The 24,498-nt window shown below is 41.6% G+C and overlaps 2 protein-coding genes across 7 annotated transcripts in view; both read right to left on the reverse strand.

The window, feature by feature from the left end:
• BCLAF3 (BCLAF1 and THRAP3 family member 3) overlaps positions 1–8,765 on the reverse strand; it is a 28,605-nt gene extending 19,840 nt beyond the window's left edge. For 2 of the 3 annotated variants that reach the window (XM_058800030.1, XM_058800027.1), the window contains exons 1-2: positions 8,647–8,765; positions 279–350 (exon numbers count right to left, since the gene is read on the reverse strand). In XM_058800030.1, coding sequence (XP_058656013.1) covers positions 279–319 — 41 coding nt within the window. In that variant the 5' untranslated portion in view covers positions 320–350; positions 8,647–8,765. Of the gene's footprint in view, positions 1–278; positions 351–8,415; positions 8,487–8,646 lie in introns of those variants that run through there. The other variant, XM_058800028.1, reaches the window with a different exon arrangement.
• An 8,811-nt stretch (positions 8,766–17,576) lies between these two features.
• MAP7D2 (MAP7 domain containing 2) overlaps positions 17,577–24,498 on the reverse strand; it is an 81,254-nt gene continuing 74,332 nt past the window's right edge. For all 4 annotated transcript variants that reach the window (XM_058824952.1, XM_058824955.1, XM_058824953.1 and 1 more), the window contains 5 exons: positions 23,831–23,884; positions 22,647–22,725; positions 21,763–21,949; positions 19,762–20,041; positions 17,577–19,191 (listed from right to left, as the gene is read on the reverse strand). In XM_058824952.1, the coding sequence (XP_058680935.1) occupies positions 19,792–20,041; positions 21,763–21,949; positions 22,647–22,725; positions 23,831–23,884 (570 nt within the window). In that variant the 3' untranslated portion in view covers positions 17,577–19,191; positions 19,762–19,791. The remainder of the gene's footprint in view (positions 19,192–19,761; positions 20,042–21,762; positions 21,950–22,646; positions 22,726–23,830; positions 23,885–24,498) is intronic.

Here is a 24,498-nt window from a genome sequence, read left to right on the forward strand (position 1 = left end):
TTTGTGCTCAAGGTAGTTGTAAATCCCAGAATACAGAAGGTGAAAAGGTTCTTAGACTGCAAAAACTGAACATTTCCAGCTTAAGAGAAATTGTAATAAAATCACAAGTTGGGAAAAAAATTACAGGTGTTCAGCTGTACAACAAACTAGAGATTTCAAAACACACTTTACAAATTGCAATTCTGCATGCCATTTTCTTTCTTTAATGCAAGATTTAGGCCCTAATTATAAATCCCTACATAGAGCTACATTTCAGAACACAAGCTGTAGATATTTACCTTGGTTTCCATCGTGGTGATCTTGATCTAGATCTTGTCATCTTCTCTCACGCGTTTATCAGTTTCTTGAAGCTGTAAAAATTATATAATTTACTATTCTAATTACAAATTACATCAGGAAGTTTTTTTTAAAAGTGTAGTACTAGAAGCTTCAAAGTTAGGGTGAGGTATATTTTTAGGATGTTTTACATCAAAGGCAAACCTCCAATACCAATTTTAAGCAAGCAACTTTTCTCTAGTTGCTGATCTTAAAACACAGTATATTTTCTTTATAAAGATTTAAATATTTGATCATTGTTCCATTTTTCTCTCCATTTTTTAATGCTATTAATGTCTATTCAACCTGCTGTTAAATGCTAATAAGCTCACAAGAAAGCTGCAGCAATGAAAAATACATTAGTATGTGTTGAATACTGTAGATGATAGAGGGGACAAACAAAGCTTTAAAAATAAAGTTTATAAAGGAAAAGGTTTTTGCATCAAGCTATATCCTGAGCTTCATACATACTGAACTTCAAATTTGTCATATACATCAAAATTTTTACATGACTGCAGACTTCTTGTAAACTTCAACTATTCCATAAAATCTTAACTGCTAGGTTATCACATACTCCATCCAAAATAAACCAGGTACAAAAAAATCACTCTTTTTCATTGTTGTACTTCACCTGTTAACCTACTAACTAGACACACACCAAATAATGGATGCACTATGACAAAGTGCTGCCCCTGACTCCTGAAGGTAGCTCCTGACAACCCTTCTCATAAAAGCTATGAAAGAATGAAAAAAAACCCCTAGGAACTTCATAAAAAAGTGATGAAAGTATATGCAAACTCACCAGTAATGGACTGGTGAACAGGAATTAAATGACTGTTCATTATTTAGCAAAGACAAAGGATTAAAGCAGAATTAAATTACTGGGTAACTGGTTAAAAACCAAAGTTTGACCAACATAACCATGCCTACAGATTTAGTTACCACAAAATGCTTTAAAGGCCAGAAATACAGATGCAAAAACAGATCTATCAACAGCTCTAAAGTTAATGAACAACCAACCATTTGAAACTGCAAGAATGCACCCAGGTCAATGCCAATCTATATATGCTATGGTATTTTCTGTAGTTTTTTGTACAAACACTCAGGGAGACAGAAAACTAGTCTGAGCTAGCAAAGTATGGCATTTCTGACACTCCCAGTGCTCAAATAATTCCTCTAACTAAATCTTTTGCCTAATGAACTGAAACTGAAAAGGGAGAAAAACACGCAAGCTTTAAGGCACTACCTGAAGTAGTGAGCACCCACATGCCTGACCCAGCGCCTCACACCCCTCAGTCACACTGGTTGCTCAAACAAAGTATCACTCCTTGCTATACTTGACTTTTTGGTATGATTACTCATGGCTGAAACAGTAGGATCTTAAGAGAAGAATACACAGCATACTTCTGCTGCCTACCCCACAGGCAGGCATTAGACAAGCCACCTCCTAAACTAGAAACTGCTCGTTGAGCTAACCAGATATTTATTTGCAAGATGTAGCAATAGCTTAGTTTTAAAGAAAAACCTGTATAACTTATTTTTTTGTTCCAAAATCAATCTTTTCATGTAACAAACCACAAGGTTGTAATTGTTGCAAGAGATAGTGAAGCAAAAAGAATCCAACTCCAAAGTACCCCAAGGACAAGATAAAGCATTTGCTCTCTGAACTCTCAAATATGAAGTTATCACTGCCTCTTATAGCCTAAAGACATATCTGAGGACTGCACAGCATGATTAACTTCAGGCCTTTTGCTTACTTGAAGTCATACTAGTCAAAGTTAGATATGATGTTCTAATGCCACTATTCATTATTTTTCAAAGAAAAGCAATATTGTGATCTATATTCCTATATTTCACCCATGAAAATACATCTTACAACAGTATTTCAGAAACAACAACAACAACAAAAAAAACACCACAAAAACAAAAACAAACAAAAAAAAACAAAAACAAAAAAAAAAATCACCCCACCACAGTCCCTGGGTAACATATTCCAAATGTGGTACATGCCCAACAAGCTTCAAAGATTCACTACTACCATCTCTTCTGGTAAATTTTAGAAGCGACAGTGTTTTTACATGCCAATCGAATTCTTTCTTCCTACCTTCCCTTCAGTTCTGAACTTTATTCTTCATTTTCAAATGGGTATGTAAACACCAAAAAGACAAAAGTACCATTAAACTCCACCCAACTATCTGTACAGAATTTGATCTGCCAGACTGATAAGCTAGAAACTGGGCACACATAATGACCAATTCCTTATTCTTTCTGAGACTGGCTAAACAATCATACCTAAAAGCGTGAGAAAGACTGTGACAGCACATCCTAGATCTTGCCTTAGGATAAGGAGGACTGCTGTAATTTCCAATGATGACATTCCTTTTGTTTAGTGGAAAGAAGTGCTCATCTCATGCACCTCCTAAAAATGACCCACGCAGTAGGATTTCCTCACAGAGAAACACACCATATGAAGGCAGCAGTCGCTCCCCCGCAACAAGACTCCCAGTGTAACACCAGAATTGCAAATCAATCTATACAGAATTTGTAAACTTTGCTAAATCCAGGTTTAAGTCACCTTTTTATGGCTCCATAAAAAGCAAGTTTTTTGTAGGATGGTATCAGGCAGTAAGCCTGTCTGTAGCAGAATTACTTGACTCAAGTGAAGGCCCTACAGTTTGCAAGTAAGGCATCCAGGTGCTTCTGAAAAGACAGGTCATGATGGAGCAGAGGTGCCAGGACCTGGCTGCTCTGGGCTCTGAATTTCTCCAAGATGTTCTGCTGTACTTTGGGAGACATTGTCACTATGAAAACATGAAGTGTTGGAATGCATGAAATAGAAGCCTCTCTGAATCGCTCAGAGAGAGAAAGGAATGCAGGGATTGAATTGGTACCTTTAGAGAAACTGAAATATATTAAGCCACACAGACATGAAGTAGGAGTGCAAGTTTTAGTTTTAAGTAAGTAGAAATATATCTTAAGTGCCTTAAGAGACTGTGTTAGCTAGTAGAAAGCCCTAAAGCCTAGTTTAAAGTTCAGTAGTGATACCTTTCAAAGATTAACTTAGCTCCAGACATAATGAAAACATAGCAGAACGTTGCTTACATTTCTAGACAGAACAGACAGAACTACATACATAGATGTTGTGTAAGAACTGAGATTATTTTCACACATTAGAATTAAGCTCAGATAGCTGTAGGAAGAATGTTTTAGAACCGTGTTTTTACCTGACTGGATGATTTATGACTAAAATCCCTCTGTATTGGGGTGCAGAAAAAGGTGTGGTAGCAGCTTCTGCTGCCTCTGCTCAGAACATCGGGACTCTGTGACAGAAAGCTTTTAGCACAGACTTTACTACTCTGAACTCTTTGCCTTCCAGGCTGATGCATTCATGCAATAAACAACTTTACAACAATCAACAATTGCCCCAGTCTCTTTAAAGACCTAAAACCCACACATAACTCGACAATGAAGAACTATTTTTTTAACTAAGCAGCATTATTAGGTTCAGAGTGCTGCTTGTGTTTGTTAGTTACAATAAGTGACTCATTGGATGAGTTATCAGTAACTATGCTTAGATAGTTTTTAAATATTAATGGGACTCTCACCTTTTATTTTCTTTCCCTTGACTTTTGGAACTGGACTCAGACAACTTCCCTCTTGGGAGAAATGGCCTCAAGCCTGCTATCAGCTCTCCTTTAATTCCACCCTTGGGATATTAGTGTTTTGACAAGTACAAAAGTCTTTAACAAACCTGAAAGGAGTATCTTAAGACAAGTAAATCAAAAATGACCAGAAATTGTATGGATGTGCCAACTTGAACATATGTTCTTCCAGAAAGGCTGTAGATTTTTCACAACTAGCACTCCTGAACAGAACAATCTTCTATCTCTTTACTTTCTCCAGCATGAAACAAGAAATCACAAATGACTGCAATCATCTAGCTGCACAGAAGGGAACTGGAGCTCTTTCTAATGCAAGGAGCCCCAAATTAGCAAGCCCCAAACAGCCAAAATCCTGCAGGTAAGAGCATAGAGTGAGTAGAAGCAGTTAACTCTGCTGGAGCAGATTATAAATGTGTGTTTTACATGACTTTCTGGTGCCTTCCATCATCACATGGAACAGATAACGGAAGAAACCTTATTCAGGACACACAAAGGACAAACCAATACTAATAGTGCTCATCACCAGGGAGCTGCTCCTCAATGCCTCTCACCTACAGTGAAGGAAATGTCCTCCCCCACCCCTTTTGGAGGGATTGCCTGATCACCACCACAAACACAGAGGAGAGAGGGACAAGCAGGTCTCATAGGCTGGGTCCCATGGCTGACAAGAAGACCGACACTGACACTTGCTGTAAAAACTACCCTCACCACATTCTCTCGCTCACTTCACCCAAAAAAGATAAGAAGCAGCTCCAAGCTTTTCACTGACTGCCTTCTAGGTGGGGATCAGTTGGAAGCTGCAAGAGACACACCCAAGTCTGTATTGCTGCAGTGTCTGCCAAGAAAGAAAATCCAGGAATTGAGACTCTCAATATCAGGACAATCATGTATTTGACAGAAATACAATCAAATTAAAGGCTCAGCTGCAATCCAGACTTCAAGTTGGGGTTTTTGCTGTTTTTTTTTTTAGGTCTGCCATACAGAAAGTCATTCACACCATCTTTAAATGAAAAGCATAGAATTGGTAACTTCTCCACTGTGTAGGTTATAAGAGTTGATTCAAAGGCTGTCCCATGCAGTGTCCACTCCACCCACTATCCAAGCAGAACACAAGCCTGGCACGTTCTTGCCCACTCATCTTTGAGGCAAATCTTATCACCTCCAACACCAAATCCTCAGGAAAAAGTATAAAAGCATCTCCCAGCAAACCAGTCTCAATGTTTCTGAACCTGCAACAGGATTCCTGTAGTCAGTGCTTCCGAGACAGGCTTCAGCACCATCCCCTGTTAGCTCTGCCAGAACGTGGAGGTGACTCCCAGCTCAAGGCACATCACCTCAGGAAGGACATGTGTAACACTTTGAAAGCTATGAGCTAGAAAAGCCAAGTCAAGTTTAAGTCAAGGGCACACACCCAGCTGACACAAATGAAACTTGGCTGAGGGATTTCTAAACCATTCCCTCTTTTAGAAAACAGCAGGTAACAGATCAATGCAAATGACTGAGAGCCAAATTTCCATCCTCAGTTCTCTCATAGGTCTCTGATATTCAACAATGACTCTTTATGATTACAGATCCCTTCCCCTGGGCTTTTATCACTCTTGGAGCGCCTTCCACCTCTCCATGGATATGCTTTGAATCTCCACAATATTTTGTGACAGGTCTGAGGCAACTGCAGTCTCACAGCCTAAATCCTCACCACCAACATCATGAGGGAGATAATCCTTTATATCCCCCCCCCTCCACTTCTCATACCCTGCTATATTTAAGAAATATCCAGATCTGGTCCACAGCACCTCCCCAGGCAGCTGTGGCAGAGCAGCTGGGAACAGAGGGCAGCAATGGCAAGAGGCAGCACCACACTCGTGCTGAATGTGTCACCCCTCAAGGTGAGCAGCTCTGATGCTCCAGTTTCTCTGATGAGAGACTGGGCCTCCACAGCAGCAGAAGCACCCCTTCAACCTACCAAAACCACATCCACTGTGGCTTCAAAAGCTGTCCTCCTGCTCAGCTTTATCCTTGCTCTTCAGGACAAGCTGGGGAAGGCAGGCTTTACACAGGTTGTAACAGACAACTAGGAAGGTAGCTGTGACAGGCAGGGGCAGCATGTGGGGATTGCTCTCCTCTGCTTGCTACACAAATAGACACAGATAAAAAAAAAATTATTGTTCCCCCTTACACTAACAGTAGGATGAAGACTTACTACAGAAAGTACAGGCCTAGCTCAAGCATACAGAATTTCTTAGTGGACCACCCAATAAATTTTAAGGAATTGCTTAAAACACATAGAAAGTATTCCCCCATGCCTACATATTTGAGCAAATGAATAAAAATAACTGAGTAGGTCTACAGAGCATATAACTTTTCAGTGAGTTCTCATTTAAAATCGACCCATTTAATTTCACTAATTAGCAGGCAATGCCTCACCTTTGCAAAAGAACAGATTAGAATGCCAACTTGGAAAGACTGAGCAGGATAAATCCCTATCACATAATAAACACGGTATTTCACTCTCAAAGTACTTTTTTTACCTAAAGAAAACCCAACCCATAAATATATTAGTGAGGCATTTCCATAACGTGTTGAATTGGAGGCCTTTAACACCTGTTCAGCACAGAACTTCACAGCATCATACCCAGCCACATCTGCTGACCAGTTTCTAAGGGGACACAAGAGATATGTCAAATCTGCTTGTGTCAGTCTTAGAGACAGACCATAACAACTTCCTGCCTACTGAAAGCTCTCCAAAACAAACCATGATGGAAACCTCTGCGTTTCACCTTGGTGTCACAAACTACCAGAAAACCAAAACAAGACCCTTCTTTATTCAGGATCAGTGGTGCTGCAGAGCAGCATTGCCAGGAGGCTGGGAAGCCCAGGCTGCCTTCCCCAGTCACACCACAGAAATGCATCTTTGCTGGAAGGCTCAGGCATGCTTCCTTCCTTCCCTGCTGACAGCAAGCACCTGCTGCCACCCGAGAGGAAAAGCAAAGCTAACAGTGTGCAGCCACATCCCTCACCAGCTTCTCTGCAACACCAACCCAGCCTAGGTTACCTCCTGAGAGGTGAACACCCACAAGCCAAGACTGCACCAAAATCAAGCCCATCTTGTCCCAGCACAGGCACATGGAGAGTTGGTTTGATGACTCTTACAAAAGCAGTGGCAGAAATACCAGTTCTTTTGCTGAAGGCAGATGTGGAGGAGTGCATGGACACTCAAGATAGACAGCGGTTTATCAGGATAACAGGGTGTGTCACTGAGGGAAGTTAATTAATTTCAGTTCACCTCATCAACACCAATATTAAAAAAAAAAAAAGCAAAAAAAATCGAAAAAATCCTCAAAGGGAAAGAGTCATCTGTGTCCTCTGCCCAGCCCTGTGTCAGGCTACCACAACACAACATCCTTCACCAAAGATCCTTCCATGCCTTTTGCATATTTCTTCCCCTCCCTTCCTGGCATCCTCTTCCCTGATCTTCCTCCAGCCATCCACACCCAGCAAGACTTTCACACAAGATTCACTTTTCCTTGAGGTCCACAAACACACAAATTAAGCAGGTAATTAAAATCTACCAGCAATTTGAGCAGCCTTTGTTTTAAACCCTTATAACTGAGGAATCTGAACTATATTTATGAGGACTTGAGGCATTTAAGAATGGCAGTAGAAATGAGGTGTTGCTGTCCTAGGTGGAGTTGAGCCAAGTGAGGAGACTGCTATCACCAACTCCTCACCAGACATTACCACCCACTCAGATGTGTATGAAAATATTGTGCATAATCAACTAAAATACTTAAAGAAGTCTCAAAACCCCTCAGATTTGTTCAAATTGGCATCAATTCGCCTTGCTGTGGCTTGAATCAATCTAGAAAATACATTAGAAAATACGAACACATACTGAAACTGAGCTATGACTGATACACAAAATCTGTACCACTCTAAGTTTTTATAAAGACTTTAACTGGTGTGATTCTGCGTGTGACAGCATATAAATTACTGGAAACGGGGACTTTTGGTTTTTATGCATTGCTCACCTCTAAGGAGTCCTTACAGTACCAGCGAGCAGCGAGCTCAGCCCTGCGGTGCCGCTGGCCCAGAGGGCTCACAACAACACGGCTGTTCTGGAACAGTCACGACTCGGGGCCACGGCCACAGCCCCGCGGCCACTCGGGTGTGTGCCCGGCCCTGGGCTTTGTCCCTGACCCTCCCAAACCTCCTGACGGCCCCCGAGCCCTGCACCACGGCACACAGGCTCCGTACAGACAGACAGGCACACACGCGGGGTGAGGCGGCTCCGGGTGCCGCTGCTCCGGCTACCCCGCCCTCAGCAGACCCAGGATGGTGCAGCACAGTCCCCGCCGAGCTCCCGTCCCCGCAGCTCCGCTGCCACCGGCCAGCAGCGCCCGGGCCAGCGCGGGGAGCGAGGGCGGCAACTATCACTCACCTCCCCCGGGCCGGGCTGGGCCGGGCCGACCGCCGGCCCTCGGTGGGCGCGGCGGAGGGCGACGGAGCCCCGAGCACCCCGGCCCGCTCCGTCCCGGACGCAGGCGGCGCTGACGGGGACAATGACCGCGGCAGCCCCGGCTCCCCGTGCCCGCGGCACCGCCCCCGCCCCCTCGCCGGGCCTTACCAGGCCCCGCCGCGGCCGCGGTGCCGCCACCGGCCCAGCACTCACCGCCTGCGGCGCCGCTCCCGCCGCTCCTCCGGCCGCCGCCGCTCCGCCCCGAGCAGGTGCCCGGCGAGCCGGCGGGGCGGGTCCCGGCGGCCGCGCCGGCCGCGGCTGCTCCGCACGGGCGCGGCGGAGAGAAAGGGCGGGCGGGGGGCGGCCCGGAAGGGGAGGGGCTGCGGGGCCGGGCGGGGGCGGCTCCGGCACCGCCCACTGACCGCCCCTCTCACACCGGGGCCCCGTGGCCGGAGCCCGCCGTGCTGCGCGGGGTGGGCCCTGGGCCGCTGGGTCCCGGCCGCGGTAGCGCGCAGGACGGGGTGCGCTGACCCTTTCCGGGTGCTGACTCCTGGGCAGCCCCTCGCCTGGAACGCCCTGTGGGAAGCAGAGCCCGTGTGTGACACTGGCAGCCAGCTCTGTCCTGGGGCACGTCAGGGACAGCATGGGCAGCCGGGAGAGGGAGGATCTGTCCTGCTCTGCTCTGCTTTGCAGAGGCGGCCTCGCCTCGAGCGCTGGGGGCAGTTTTGGGCGTCACGGTATTAGAAAGATACAAAGCCATTAGAGAGTGTCCAGAGGAGGCCTACGAAGATGTCAAAGGGTCTAGAGGAGAAACTGTTTAAGAAGTGGCTAAAAGCACTTGGCTTGTTCAGCCTGGAGGAGACCTCGTGGTCTACAACTTTCTCATGAGGGGAAGTGGAGGGGCAGGCATTGATCTCTCTGTGGTGATCAGTGTGGCAGGACCTGACAGAATGGCCTGAAGCTGTGCCAGGAGAGGGTTAGGTTGGATATCAGAAAAAGGTTCTTCACCCAGAGGGTGGCTGGGCACTGGAACAGGCTCCCCAGGGAAATGGCCACAGCACCAAGCCTGACAGAGTTCAAGAAGCCCAGGCACATGGCATGGTTGTTGGGGCTGGCCTGTGCAGGGCTCAGAGTTAGACTCAATTCTTCTGGGTCCCTCCTCACTGCCCCTTGGGCCCAAGCAGCAGCTGGCAGCTCCTGTGCAGGGCCAGCGATGGCCAGAGCGGGGCAGGCCCCAAGGACCTGGGTTTCCTGGGCAGGTATCACTGGTCTTTCACTAGTCTTGGCTGCACTGAAGTGGATCAGGCAGGAAAGTCTGGACCAAAGCCTCCCCGAGGTCAGGGCCCCTGCAGCTGCACCCACTGTGGTGCTGCTCTGAGCCCGCAGGTAAGGCTCCCTTGTCCCAGGCTGCTGCTGCTGCTGCTACTGCAAGGGTCGAGGCACCTGGCAAGGTGTCAGGTAGTGCTCTCCAAGACTTCTTGCAAGTTCCTGGAATTCTCATCAGAACATGCACTAGAGGATGGCAGCACTCTCCTTGCCTGGGATTGAATCAGTCCCAGTGGTATGAAGGCTCTTTAGGCTGCTGGGATGCATTAATTCCCTTGATTGCCAGTCCTGATAGCCAGCAGGCCCAACAGGTTTGGTGTCAGTTTTTCCTTCAGGAGCTATAAACAACAGAATGACACAGTGAACATACTGTAACCCTTTCAAAACAAAGTATCTTCTTCTGGCTGAAAACCACTCGGAAATAAATTTATAGATCATACAAAACCAAGGAGACACTGATGCTATGTAGATTGGATTGGTGTCTGAGGCTGTTGGTCAATGATCTTGAATACTACTTTGGTAGTTTTTTTATTGCCAGATCAACTCATTAATATAAATTTGATTCAGCACAAATGCAGGCACACAATTTTGTTTTAGACCAAGCACGGTTTTGGTGTTTGTTTTGTATTTTTACAGTAGCTAAAGGAAGCCTAGATACCTGATACAGTATCATTACAACTGCAAAGGCAGGTGATATCTGATCTGGTGTAAAGCTTACCAACTTAACCTTGTCAACATTTTTTTAAACAATTTAATTTAAGCCAAAAAAAGAACCAGACTCATCACTCTGTGTTACGCAGTCTTGACATTTTTGATCCGGCTGAGAGTCACAGTGTTGCATTTAACTCTGTCATCAAGCCATGGCCTAAACAGGGTGAAGTTATATTCACTGAATAGAGAATGGAGAGGAAGGGTTGCTTGCTTTTGGCCCCCCTCAAAGGGGTGGTCTCAGTTTCCTTATGTTCTGACGACCAGTGTGAGCTGCCAACTTTGGCTGTCCTTTGGACTTTTGGCTGCTGACGTCTTCCTGTCCTCCTTTTATAGGACTGATCTTTCAGCAGGGCACTATCTTCAGTTTTCTGTCTTCTCAAGCCTGGAGGCTGTAGGTGGGACTGAGGGATCCCTTGTCACAGCTATCAATCCATTTGCTGTCTTTGTCTGCAGGATCCTGCCCTGTTCTCTGTGGACTCAAACACAAGGAATCCCACGTGATTTCTGCATAAAAGAATTTCCTGCATTCACCAAAACACTTTGAATTTCTCATATAAAATTATAAGATTATTTTTAAATTTAGCTGTAGCATTTTCCCAATTAAAATGGACTGCAGAAGATTTACTGACCCATAGGGCAGAGAATTAGAGTGACAAGCTGCACCAAGCAGCACTTGCTTCCTCTTTGCCATGCTGGAATTTTTGTTAATAGAAGTTCAGGATGAGAATTGGCTCTGTGAGCTTTAAATTGACAAAGTGAGACTGAAGCAGAGAGATGCCATTGATCTGCACTTTGCCATAAAACCTGCTCCAGCCTGGGTGCCATATAAACATATTGCCATATGTGGCAGTATGTGGGATAATGGCTGTATAGGCAGCCACCCTTGCATTAGCAAGACTCAGAAAGTTGAACTAACAGTAGAGAAGATTTGGGTTTATTCCCTGTTTCAGCTGGTGTAATGGTTTGCCTGACCTCTGCATGTAGGGGGCTACCTCTGCACTGAGACTTAAAGCAGATTTGAAACTAAAACTGAGTTTTCAGTACAGACACACAGCCTCTGTGTGTATAGGGTAAACTTCTACGTGACATTAAATAAATTACCAAATTTCATTATCGACCTATTTATTTGATGTTGCCTCAGATGGTCTTGATCCAACTCATATGTATGGATAGCATGATGGATATTATCCTGATGGATAGTAAGCACACAAGGATCTCTGTGGTTAGGACCATGTAGTCTAAGTGAAAAACAACTTACACATACTTTACAAGTTAAATTAATATTTAAATCAGTGTCTATTAGTAGCTCCACAGCATCATTATTTGTCACCTCTAAATTGGGAAGGCCATTCTATTGCACAAGACTTGGCAATTACTGCTTATTAAGACTAATTATTTTAATCTATTTCCATGTTTTATTTCTAATTAAGTATCATTAGAATAGAGAATCACTTTCATATTCCTTTAATGCTTAATTTAGTAAACATTCCCTTTGGAAAGAGCACAACTGTGGTTTGCATGCTAAATACTTGGAAATGATGAATGGAAGTTACCTAAAATTCAAAAGCAGGAACTAGCCCGTGACAGCAGACAGATCTTATGGATCTGTTCTTTCAGGAAGACATTTAATTTTCCACATAGAATGTTACTCTTGACACTGACCTTTGCTGAACCATATTATACTAATTAAAAAAAAAATAAAACATCTCCTTGATTGCTGACAAGGTCAGGCACGGAAGCAGGCAGGGAACAAGGAAAGTGCTCCCCAGGCTGTGCTGGGAGCATCAGCTGGACTTTCCTGCAGTGCCAGGGCTGACCACCACAGCAGCTGCTGCTGAACACCTCTCTCCATTGAGGTGCACCAGATAAATGACATTAAAATCTTGTTGTGGAGTGGTTTGGCTTGGTTGTCATACACAATTCATGTTGGTGTCTACAGACAGAGCCTGCAGATGGTGACAGTTAAAAGGGAAGAGGCATCTTGGAACAGTGAGAGAGGGTCTGGTGGAGTCAACACCCACACAATGATTTTGATTCACCATCAGGAACTGCTGTCCAAGGTTAAATCATGGTTTTACTAAGCAACCTCTCATAATACCGAAAGGGAAATGTTTTCTTTTGTAGTTCACTATCTTGTTATGCCTCCTGATTAGGTTTGCATGGCTTCATTAACTCGGATCTCTACTTTTGAAGGAGTTTCACATTCATGATTTCTTCTTCTGCCTCTCATCCATTCCTACCCCTAGTGCAATCAGGACTTTTTTATCAAAATGCTTTCACCAAACCACAAAGTGTGTCTCCTGTTATGAAATGAGTGAGCTGCCTAATTCTTTGCAGACGTGTTGGGCATTTGCTTCCTCTAATGGTAGCAATAAAAAAAATATTTCTATCATTCAGTGGAACAAAATTAGCTAAACCTCTAAGTTCCCATCATAGGGGCATCAGCTCTTTCTCTTCATTTATAAAAAATAGACACTGGGGTTTAAGTCAATTCCTGAGGTTATTTGTCAAAGGAACTTCAAATCTGTAATACCTTATGCAGAAACTTCAAATCTGTAATACCTTATGCAGACAAGACAAGAATATGTTCCAGAATGAAGCAGTAACCCCCAAATTCAGTCATAAGAACTTTAACAGTTTTCTGTGGAACTGTGACACTTTTTCCAGTCTAGGCTCCAAGCAATAGATAATGACTTCCTCCTTCATTGAGGAAATACATCCTACATTTTTTAGCCTGGAAATTGAAGGAAAGCTGGAAAGTAATTGTTTAATTAAAACCTGAAGGAATGTGAGAGGATGACTAACTGCATGACTTGGCTGTGATAGCATCACTGAATTACCCTTCAAAGACAGCCTCCAGCAAGCCTGGGCTCTCATGATGTAACAAAGGCAGTGTTTTATTTACAAGGTTATCGTGGCTTTCCTGTAACAACACAGGAAAATGTGCCATTGCTGCTGGGCATCCAGCCCGTGTGAACTTGGTAGGGTGTTGGCAAAATACCAGTGAAAACAATCTCAGTGTATGGACTAATACCAATGTGTGACATAAATGCAGTAAGAGGATTTTAAAAACAAAAGCTTAGAGCTTATCATCCAAGAGGCCAAAGCAGATGAATTTGAGGAGGAAGGCAGAGGTGCAAAAAGGCTGCAATTCTTTCCTTTTGCAAGAGCCGGGTCTTGGAAAGATGACAGAAGAAATCGCAGTAAAACAGCAGGTGAAAGTCTGACTTAAGAGAGTCATTTTAAAATGTCCAGCTTGAGACAACATTGTAGGCATGACTGATACTGATTTGCCTTAGGAATTTTAATAGTAATTATGTGGTAATAAATATGTGTGAAGTGTCTTAGCATTCTTCAGTGACTGTGACCTTCACCCATCCATCAGCTCCTTTAATTGCTAAATCCACCAGCAGTTTCACTTGCTACAGGACACCTGCCCTAAAGCCCAACACTGAACATTGGCATAAATTAACCTTGTAAATCTCTAGGTTAGAAATACAAACATTGCTTGCCAGAAGGGAAGAACTTCTGACCCAGTCTTCAGCTGGGGGAGTTTTAGCCACGTCTGACCAGGACTGTACCTGTTGCCCATGCCAGCAGGGTTTCAGTGCTGGCCCTGACACACTACTGCACACAATCAGTCTTTGAAAGACTCCCTGGACTTCTGTTTCTCTGCCAGCTGTGGTGTGGGCAGTCTTTGTCCAGGATCTGAGAGAACAAACCCATTTCAGCAGGCAATGGCCAGATTTTGTATTTGTTTGAATTTCTATATTTAAACTGATAAGAGCTTTAAGAAAAAAAATAGTGAAAATTATTCCTGGTTGAGATTTCACACCAGGAAAATTAGAAGTTACTCCATAGAATTTAGTGGTATAAACCCCCACCCAGCCTAGCATATTTAAGGTGCTAAAAATGATATTTCAGACAATGCTGCCATCTGTATTTTAAAAAGAGAGGGTACTCTGAAAAGGGATGTGTTTGCATGTTAATATGGGGTTACATGTATTGCCCTGATCCTGCTTACTGTGCTGCTTACTGAATTTGGTGAGAGGAGCTATTATTTCTAGGAAAAAAACCCAAAAAACATACTGGCAGAGTAATTTCCCAGATTCTGAACCTCTCTTACACACATTAATTTTTTTCTTCAGTTATGCAATTTTATGTCCTTGGTTTCATTATTGTACAATATCAATCACCTACAATTGCATGGACTTCCAGTTGTTCTTGTGGGCACAGCGAGATCTAAAGTGATATACAAAGCTGCTGGTTTAAGCAATTAATGTAACTATTTTAAAAACTTATTCTTAGAGAAAGGACTTCCTAGAGCACATAGTTCATTGCTTACTGCTCCTTCTATTCTTTGGATCTCTCCTGCATCTTAGCTGGTTTTCCTCTGGAAATCATTAAGGCTTGATTATAGCAAGGATACACATCTATTTTGGTAAAGCTCCTAAGTGAACATGACACACTATCTTCCAGAGCCTCTATTTTGATCCTGAAAATTGCAGGCCTCAGGTAATCATCAAACCTACTAGATTAAAAACATTACTAAGCTCAGTCTTGAATAGTCAAAATGCTATAAAACATACACAAGCTGCAGAGCAAACAAGGCTGCTGGGAAGAAAACAAGTATCTAAAATTCTGGTGATCAAGAAACCATTTTCTTATACTTTAGGTAATTGTTTTAAAAGCTTAAATATAATATCTCTTAGAGTTTCTGCCTGCAGTTTTAAGGACTTTTCCACTTCACATGCTTCAACAGACATGTCAAATTGGAGTGAACAGCATCATCTACTCTTCAGCTGTAGGACATCATGAGGATATGATAAATGATTGATGGGATAAAAAAGTGGGGGAGAAATGAACATTCTGGCTCACTGTGTTCTGGACTGGCATTATTGCACTAACAGCATCTGAATATTTTAAGCTTTCTGTTATTTTTAAGTGTATGCATTCTGGAGAGAATGAATTAAAATCCTGCTTTCCTGAAAATTAAAAAGAAAATCCAGAGAAAATTGCATTCAGTCATAATGTAAAATATATTTTCCATACTTTAGCATAGTGGCTCAGCAGAAATAATACACTTTTCAGAATTTAATATTGATACTGAATATCAACATCCCCAGTGTCAGATAACTGACACTGGTCCTTTAGGTCTCTGTGCACCCATGAACAGTGGCAGCATAGGTGAACCACCACTCTTCACTTTGGTTTTGGAGACAACCAACAGCCTGAACAACACTATCCTGAAATGAAACCAAATGAATTTTTCAGTTTCCACCTCGCTCCTGAACAGGGAGGGAGAAGGCAGAAGTCCCACAGGTCACTAAATCAGGAAAATGAACAGCATTGTTACCACTGATTCATTTGTGCCACTTACAGGACAGTCTCCCTCTTGTGCAGGACACAGGCCAGGCTTAGAGAAAACAAGATATAAACTTCAGAGTCTAGATTTCAGCTCTTGAATATTGAACTACCTATATTTTAATACAGTTTAAACCTTAATGAAAAGGATGTCTTCTTCTAGTGTTTCCAGGCTGCTGTGCAGCACTGAAGCCCAGTTATCCTGGGATCTCAGGCTTCCCCAAACAGCATGATCAATGCTGAAAGCCATTGTGCCACCTTGGGCATAGAAGAGCTGCAGTGCCACACTGACAGTGCCTGGAACAGGAGTGGGTTGGTGGCAGGGCCACCAAGGTGTAGATGCTGTCAAGGGTCTGAGGTGGGGTGGGAAGCAGGGCAAGGTGCTGCTCTCTTTATGCCAGGGGGGAGATCCACACCCTGCCAGCCAGAGTAGCAATCTGTGCTATTTCTGCAGCTTCCTGCACACATCTCATTTGTACAATTAAAGGAGAGATGATGATGCCCACTGCTTCTTACTGTTCATCACCAGATGAAAATACAGCCTGGGAGTCCAGATCCACCCCTCACTGATGCAATTTTATTTTGAAATTAACTCCCTGGGGAGACAAGAGGTCTGCTCAGAGCCTTCACTGTGGTCCAAGGCAAGCTCTGGGTGCCATTTCCCTGGGCAACACCATGTAAAACCTAATGTAGAACCTAATCAGAAAGCTACTGTGATGCCCAGTTACTCCACAGGTGTTATTTACCTTTTAGAAACTTACTAACAGTTATATAAAATAACTGCAGAAAAGCTCTATCAAGGACTTGTGTGAATCACTATTGATCCTTCGCTGCAGTTGCAAAACCACTGACAAATTCAAAGCAAAGCTCATTGCACAGTCTTGGTTCACAGCACCAAACACTGGAATGGTGTTGCTATGAAGAAGTTACATCAGTAAAGGCAAAAAGAAGCAATTTAACCCTTCAGCTGAGACTACCTACTCCAGATATTCGGCCAAATTTGAAAAGTTACATTTGAAAGAGAATATAAAGGTTAATATGCAATTTCTTCACAAATACTCATCTTCTTTCCTTCAATCTTGGTAAATAATATAGTGGAAAAATAACATGAATGTTTCAGGAGTCAATATAAATGAAATGAACTGTCACCATGGAAAGTATTAATATCCTTAATCATAAAATCAGGTTGTCTCATTTGCAATTTTGACTGAAGTGATGGTTAAAAAAAAATATATTTAAAAATCTCCTCAGCATTTCACAAGAGAACTATCAGCAGCTCCAGGCTGGTTGCTTTCCAAGCAGCAGTGTGTGCACATAGCCTGAAGTTCAGCATTTATGTCATGGGCACTCTTAGAGAACAGCCCTTGCACACTAAACAGAAGTGTCTACTTACCACAGCTCTCATGTTTTCTTTTGCTTATTTTCTTTGCCAGAGAGCAGATGCTGGGGCTGCAAACTGGCTCTATACTGTCACCAGCCCTCTGGATGGCACAATTTGGAGTCCTGACCTTGAGGCTCTTTGGCCACCAGCCTGCACTTCCCCAGTGTACTGGCACCTCAGAAAGCAAATGAATATATGACAATGGGAACAATGGTGAAATATTCTGAGATTTTGCCAACTGCTCCTTTCTTCAGTACTATACTCTACTTCAGAAAATACCTCAGAACAAATTAACATACATGTATTTTTAAATCAGTCATATTGTTGTGGGGAAAAAAAAAGTGCTAAGAAACAAGTCAGATTCATAAATGAAAATGTATTTCACCTTTATACATGCTATACAGGTCATGCAAATACAGAAATCTACAGGTTATACAATGACACCATAATAAAATATAATATGACATTTGTCAAACACAGTGTATTACAGCAAAACAAACTGTTTCTGTTTGTTTATTATTTAGGAAATAGATGAAGGACTAATTTGGAAGACACAGTACCATGCTACAGCTTACTGCACAGTCAAAAGAAAGTATTTCTTGAAGTACACTAACATAAATAGAGCTGGGTTGTTGTAGGTATGATTTTTTTAGGAATTGCACATCATGTCACTGGTTACTTTCCCATTGCTGACTTTTAAGAGCACAAGAATGGTGCTACAACTGAGGTCAATCTATGCTGTGAACTCTTACATGTGGAAAAAAAAAAGGAAAAAAAAGCCAAACACCCCCTCCTCACCCCAAGTTTTCACATTTTTGGTGTTAGTGTCCAAAGAGAGTTGTATTTATAATTTATTCTTATAAGGGACTGGACAAAATATCCTCAAAGCAGCACCTAATCTAGCATAAAGGTTCACCAAGAGAAATAAAGTTGACACTGTGCAGCACATGACGTCCTGACCTTGCACATCGTGGTGTGGACTGTTCCACACAGATGTTTACAGAACGTCAAGGGCGCCCAGTGTTCCCAGCGCGCATTTTGCCCTTTGTGTTTCTGACACTCACATATTGTTTTGCTGCTGACCAAATCCCATTTTGTTGAGCCTACAGGAAGACAAAATACTTCTCTGTGTGATAGAAAGCCTGCTGGTATCAATCAAGTGTCTGCATATTCAAAGGTTAATGTGTCACCCTCCTGATCACTCACTTGGATCTACTACAGCTATACTACACACATATTCAGGGGTTATACTTGGCATTTGGCATACTTTGCTTACAAGTGCTACACAAATATGATTTCAAACACAGTTGATAGTTGCTCCCAGACTAATTAATATTAACTGGTAAGTGCCACTAGTGACTAAAAGTGTCAACATAATCATAAAGGGATAGCTCCCATACTCCACAGTCAATAAGAAGGCTCTTTTGATTCCAGCAGCTATATGTTTTTCAAGCCTCTTCAGCTACAGTTTTGAATTACACACCTCATAAAAGTTGCCATTAACTCCTTTTAAAGACAAAAAAAGATAGGCACAAAACTAAAGTACAGTATATTTTGTTTCAATGCACTGTGGGCAAACCCCATCATTATTTACAAGAAAAAGATGTCTAAATGGAAATAGATGAAGGACATGATCAAGCTTAGGAAAGAATTATTTAAAAATAAAATGCACAGGTAAAAATCACAGTGAAGTGTTGAGATGAATTTTAAATTAAAGAAGATATAAGTGCTTTATTAGCAGCTAAAGCTCAAATTCTAATGCACACTGTCTTCCCTGAAACATCAAGGCTCTAGATCATTGGTTTCTACCAAAAGCAGCCAGTTATTCAACATACTCCCTGGGAAGACAAGTTATATTCAGCTCTGATTATTTGAAATCCAGTGTTCAAGGACTGCAGAAGCTTTTTCAAGTGACAAGCTCATATTTTACTGCCAGTAGCATCACAGGGATATATATCCTCCAGAAATTGTTATCTCTGTCAATCAAAAAGAGAGAGAAGACTATCAAGTCAGCTACACAAGTTAGATGACCTCAGTTTTGCTATTTAGAGAATATACTCTTCCAAAAAAGCTGACTATAGTTTTGTACTTTGAAACTGTCACTGAAGCCTACTATGGATTTTTACTACGCTGGCTTTTCAGGGTGTGTGATTCTACACTGCAAGTTTTACAGCAGCAAAGAGAAAGCAGCAGCAATAACTACTATGACTAGACTGGCCCCACTTTTAACTGTTTTCTTCATGCAAATAGGCTCCAATGATATGCAGGAAAGGTATGGTATTAATGAAGAAATTCTGGATGCCTAAAGGAAATGTTTCCATTTACCAGATACTTGTGGTTGCTATGATACAGTCAGTTTGCATATGATGCCAATTTACAGGCAGCTGCAAATCTCAAAGATTATGTTGAATTTTAATACCTAGGAGAACAGCTTTCATTCTTTCTTTCTTTCTTTCCCCACACTGCCATGTGTGGAGAGAGATATTCTGGGAAACTAGGAAGTAATCACAGCAATTTATCATAAGATGTTTATCACAATACTGTACCTGTATCAGTTCTGCTGAAAAGCAAGGCTGTCAACAGATAGAATTAAGTGTATTTTCTTGTCCTGGGCTGTTAAATCCCTCAATCAAGTTTTTGTTACAGTCATCTAGGCTAAGGGTATCACTGGACATCTTGGAGTAGGTAGCTTGGCCTGTGAAATCCAAGAGGTCTTCAAGAGCCTTGGCATTACTTGTCCCATTTTGGTCCAAAGAAACACCTGGCATGAGTTCATTCATGGGTGAATATTCAGGGATAGAGATAAGTTCTTCTTTTGAAACCGGGCTATGCAAAAGATAAAGGAAGAAAGACACAGAATAAGAGGTCTATAACTTTTCATTAAGCAAAAATCAAGTTAAACCTCTGACTGTTCAGAAACTACCATGCATCTTAGGGCAGCTGCATCAAGATTTTACCTAGAGAATGTCCTAATTCAAAAAAAAAAAAAAAAATTTGACCTGTTCAGGACAGAAGGTCAAGCCTAACCTATTCCTTAATGATGAAGGTTTGTGGTAGCTGTGTGACATGAGCACTCATCTCCTAAACCCACGTCTGACAGTTTACTGAGTTTACTGATCATTATTTCAGTCCCTCCACCATTCCTTTACCTAAATGTTTGTTGCATCTTTCACATTACTGTCCTGATCCTGCAAACACTTACTTAAAGCACATACATTTCAAAACTTAAATAAAAAGTTATTTCTTAAAACCTAATTATATACTTCAGACATAGAAATCCCATAATTAAACTTAAGAAATGCTGCAACCAGCTGCTTTACTGAGACTAGCAAGGCTACTGAGACTAGTGCATTTTAGCTTGGAGAAGAGAAGGCAGAGGAAGGCTTTCACAGACATTTCTTAAACTATGATGTGGTGGTGGATGAGTTAAGAGCAAAACTATCATACATGGAATCCTACAACACAAAATGTCAGGGGTGTCCAATGCCACCAGTAAGAAACTGGGTTTAAAAGGGATCAAAGAACATAATCTACCAGTGAGACTGTACTGTACAGACTGCTTCCAGGTGAGGTCCTAGACACAAAGAGCTGCTAAAAAAAAAGAATTGGATAAACTCATGGGCAACGTGTCAACCAGTGGCCACTTAAAAGGCCAAGGCAGACTTGTGCCCTCAATATCCCTAAGGCTACACTTCAGTGATCTTGGATTGCAGGAAGTGCTAGGCTCATGTGCTCTCCCTCACTAGTTTTCTTATTGATACTCTCTGAAACCAAATATTGGGCTGCACAGTCTTCTGGCTGGTCCCAGCAGGGCATTTCCTATATATTAATGCATATTTGCTGGAAATACAATTGCTGGAAATACAATTTGCTGGAGACAGTATAAGAGGTTCAACTGGCTTACTGATTAATGAAGAACAGCACTAAAATTCCATGTTTAAAATTCAGATTTAGCTTTGAATTAGCAGCCTTAAATTAACTGCCTATATGTATATGTGTGTAAATAAAAAATTAAATTAAAAATCCTTCAAATTAAAAATCCTTCATTTTTGCATGTCCTTCCATCAAAATGTGAGAGTATTTAAAATCACAAAGTTATTTACTGATTTTCATACATTTCTACTTGTTAAGTATTTAAAATTCTAAATCCATTATTTTCTTTATTCTGTTTGTATGGAGGCAGAAATGCTAATGAATCACAGCTAAGCAGCCAAATTAAAAAATAGTGACATCTGAACAGTATCTACAGTAGCTGCTTTCACAAAAGGTCTGAAAGGTTTGGGCAAACGTGCATGGAATCCATAAGTAAGGACTGTGGAAGGATTTCAGAGTTCCCTGTCCCAAATATGTGAGAGTGAGATGAGGTTTTGTGGCTCCTGTGCCAAACACCCAGGAGAATCCTGGCAGGAGCAGAACACAGCCAGTGCACACCCAGCTGCCACCATGGGGGGATGTGAGAAGGAGGGTAGTAAAGTGTTAACAAACAAAACCCAAAATCCTGTGTCTCACATGAATCCCACAACCCTGTAGGTAGATCCAGTGTGTACCTCACATCCATGGACTGAACCTCATCTGTTGAATCTTCCATGCTGTTAGATTTCCCATCAACAGCTTCCAGCTGAATAAGTCCTGAAACTGACTTCAGTCCATTAGCAACTACATCTTGGGAAGGGATTACAGAAGCAGCACTTTCTAAGCTTTTATTTTTCAGGCAGGTTGCCAATCCATTGATCTCTGTAAAAAAAAGTTAGAATTATGACAGTAGAAACTTTGTTATTTAAATAGTTTTAAGTTACAGACTGAGTAGAAAGGAAGACTGACAATGCAGTAGACTCAGCTTAATCCATGACTCATCATACTGTACTGTCATTCCTTTATTCCACTCCAAAACTGCTCTTTATGCTACATATTTTACATTTGAGGAAACAGGAAGAGAATGTTCTGTCTTTTATGTCATGTAGTAAAAACCTTAGCCTGGAGAAGTAAACAAAATATAGATAATGTCAGACATATTTTATTTAATAATCTTTTAAATGCATATGAGGTTTTTTTATGAAGTGAAATTAAATGTAAGATTTAGAGTCATACTATAAAAAGCTGGGTTGTGTGGAAAAATTTTCTACCTACAAAATTTGAAGGTAGGTTGCAGCAATAAAACCAAAAACCAACACTGGCAGACTAGAACTTTTCATTTACAAAAAATGCTACATCAGGTACTAAAATGGAGGAGAAACTTTATTCTGGTTTTGCTTAAGTGGCAAAGCAAAGCTGTCTCCAGTTTCTAACATTTGTCACTGATGCAAATGCAGCTGTTCTTTTTGAGATGAAAGCAAAAAACTTATGATAATACACAGTGCTCTGCCTCAGATAAAAAAAAAATCTGAAGAGATTTAACTGGGAAAATAGGTCAGAAAAACATGGCAATTTTTACCTGGCTGGTTGAGAACAAGGGCCTTTGGTTGCTTTTCCACATTCAAAGTTGATGGGATCTCCAGTTTTGGCTCTTCCTTCTGAAATGAAGTAATGACTCAGCTGTATTAGAGGGAGGACTGTAACCTTTATGAAACCAATTGGACTCAAAACTTGTGAGATTGCTCAGGGCCACAGGGTGACAAAGACCAGCAACAGCAAGACAGGACTTTTTTCCCCCTTTTTAGTTAGGCATAGCATTTTTTCGAAATTAAAAAAGAAAACATTCTCTGAAAGGAACTGAACAGTTTCCTAATTAGATTATGTGGTAATCACATATCCTCTGAACAGAGAGAGACACAGCTCTCCCAGGATTTTCCTGGGAAGCTGTGAGAAAGCTCAGAGAAAGAATGAAAACAATTATCTCAATCTCTGCACCTGGCAGGCAATCTCTGTTTGTCACAGATGTTTACAAGAAGGAGTTGTCCCTTCTTGATCAACAGATGAGAGAAGATTCCAATCAGGTCTTAGGTCCACCACTGTTTCTATAAGAACTGTGAATTTCTAATAATAAAGTGCTTTTAGATGCCCTCTGATGATGGAGTCTCTGTATCACCTTTGTCTGTCCCTGATACCACTTTGGTGATAGATTAGAAATGAAAACCCGACAGCCACTCCTTAGCTGGACACAAATGCCTTCTCTTCACTCCCACATTCCTGACAGGGGTAACAGAGAGCTCAGTAACTAAATCACTGCCTAGTACAAAGCAGGAAGACACATCAACAGCAGCAAACATTACAGCTCCAACATGCAGGAATGAGCTTCTGCCCCTTGCTAGGTAGTGAGGGGGACAATTATCCTACCTGCAAAGGCTGCATAAAAGCTGTGTCTCTGTAGCAGTGGCTGTGACACAGCAACAGTCATTCTCAGTTTGAAATGCATCTAAAATTTGGGTCTGGAGTGTACACTTAGTACACTAAGTGTACTAGACTAGATTTACTAACACTATCCTAGAATTTCATTTCCACATATGATAATAAACCAAAAAACATTTACTACTACTACACATATGATAATAAAACAAAAGACATTTACTACTATCTAGTGTACTAGACTAGATTTACTAACATGGAACTACCCTAGAATTTGATTTCCACATATGATAATAAAACAAAAAAAATGTGCAACCACATACTGTTTCATACCTTTATTTCTGGGGTTTCACTCTTCCTTGTTCTCTTCATAATTTCATCTATTCTCTATAAATCAAAATAAATTTCAGGATGAGACAGCAGACAGAATATGTAACACAATACAAACAGGAAAAAAAGACAAAGAACCTTTTCTTTACTGTCAGGACATCCTCTCTGCCTGTCTTGGCAAAGGGAGAACAAATAAGAAAAATACAGAAAATTAAAGGGAGAAAACATCTTGCAGCTGGCTTTAACCTATCAGATCTAACCTATCAGATCAAACATGAGTTTCTCAGCAGGTGCACTTTAGAAACAAGTATTTTAATACCAGGTGTTTGCAGCTATGAGTTATGCTCAGTTCTGGAACAAGATATTGGTTTAAAACCAACAGTGGTGATTTTAATCTAGTTGCTTTTCCAATTGTTTCCAAACAGTGACTTTAAAAATAGTTAGCCTTTTTGGAATAGAAGAGCAAAATATCTGAAGCTATTCTTGCTAGAAATGTGTAAGACATTATCCTAAAATACTTTTGTTTTCCTTCTTTCTTCATTAAAAAGGAAATGTTATTTGAGATGTAAAACACTTTGGTTTCATATTCTAATCTGCAACTGCAATATGCCACCAGTTCAGTGGTGAACAGTTTAAAACATATTGGAATAACATGTATGGAGAGATGACTG

Source organism: Ammospiza caudacuta, chromosome 2 (genome assembly GCF_027887145.1).
Source record: "Ammospiza caudacuta isolate bAmmCau1 chromosome 2, bAmmCau1.pri, whole genome shotgun sequence".
Classification (NCBI taxonomy): domain Eukaryota; kingdom Metazoa; phylum Chordata; class Aves; order Passeriformes; family Passerellidae; genus Ammospiza; species Ammospiza caudacuta.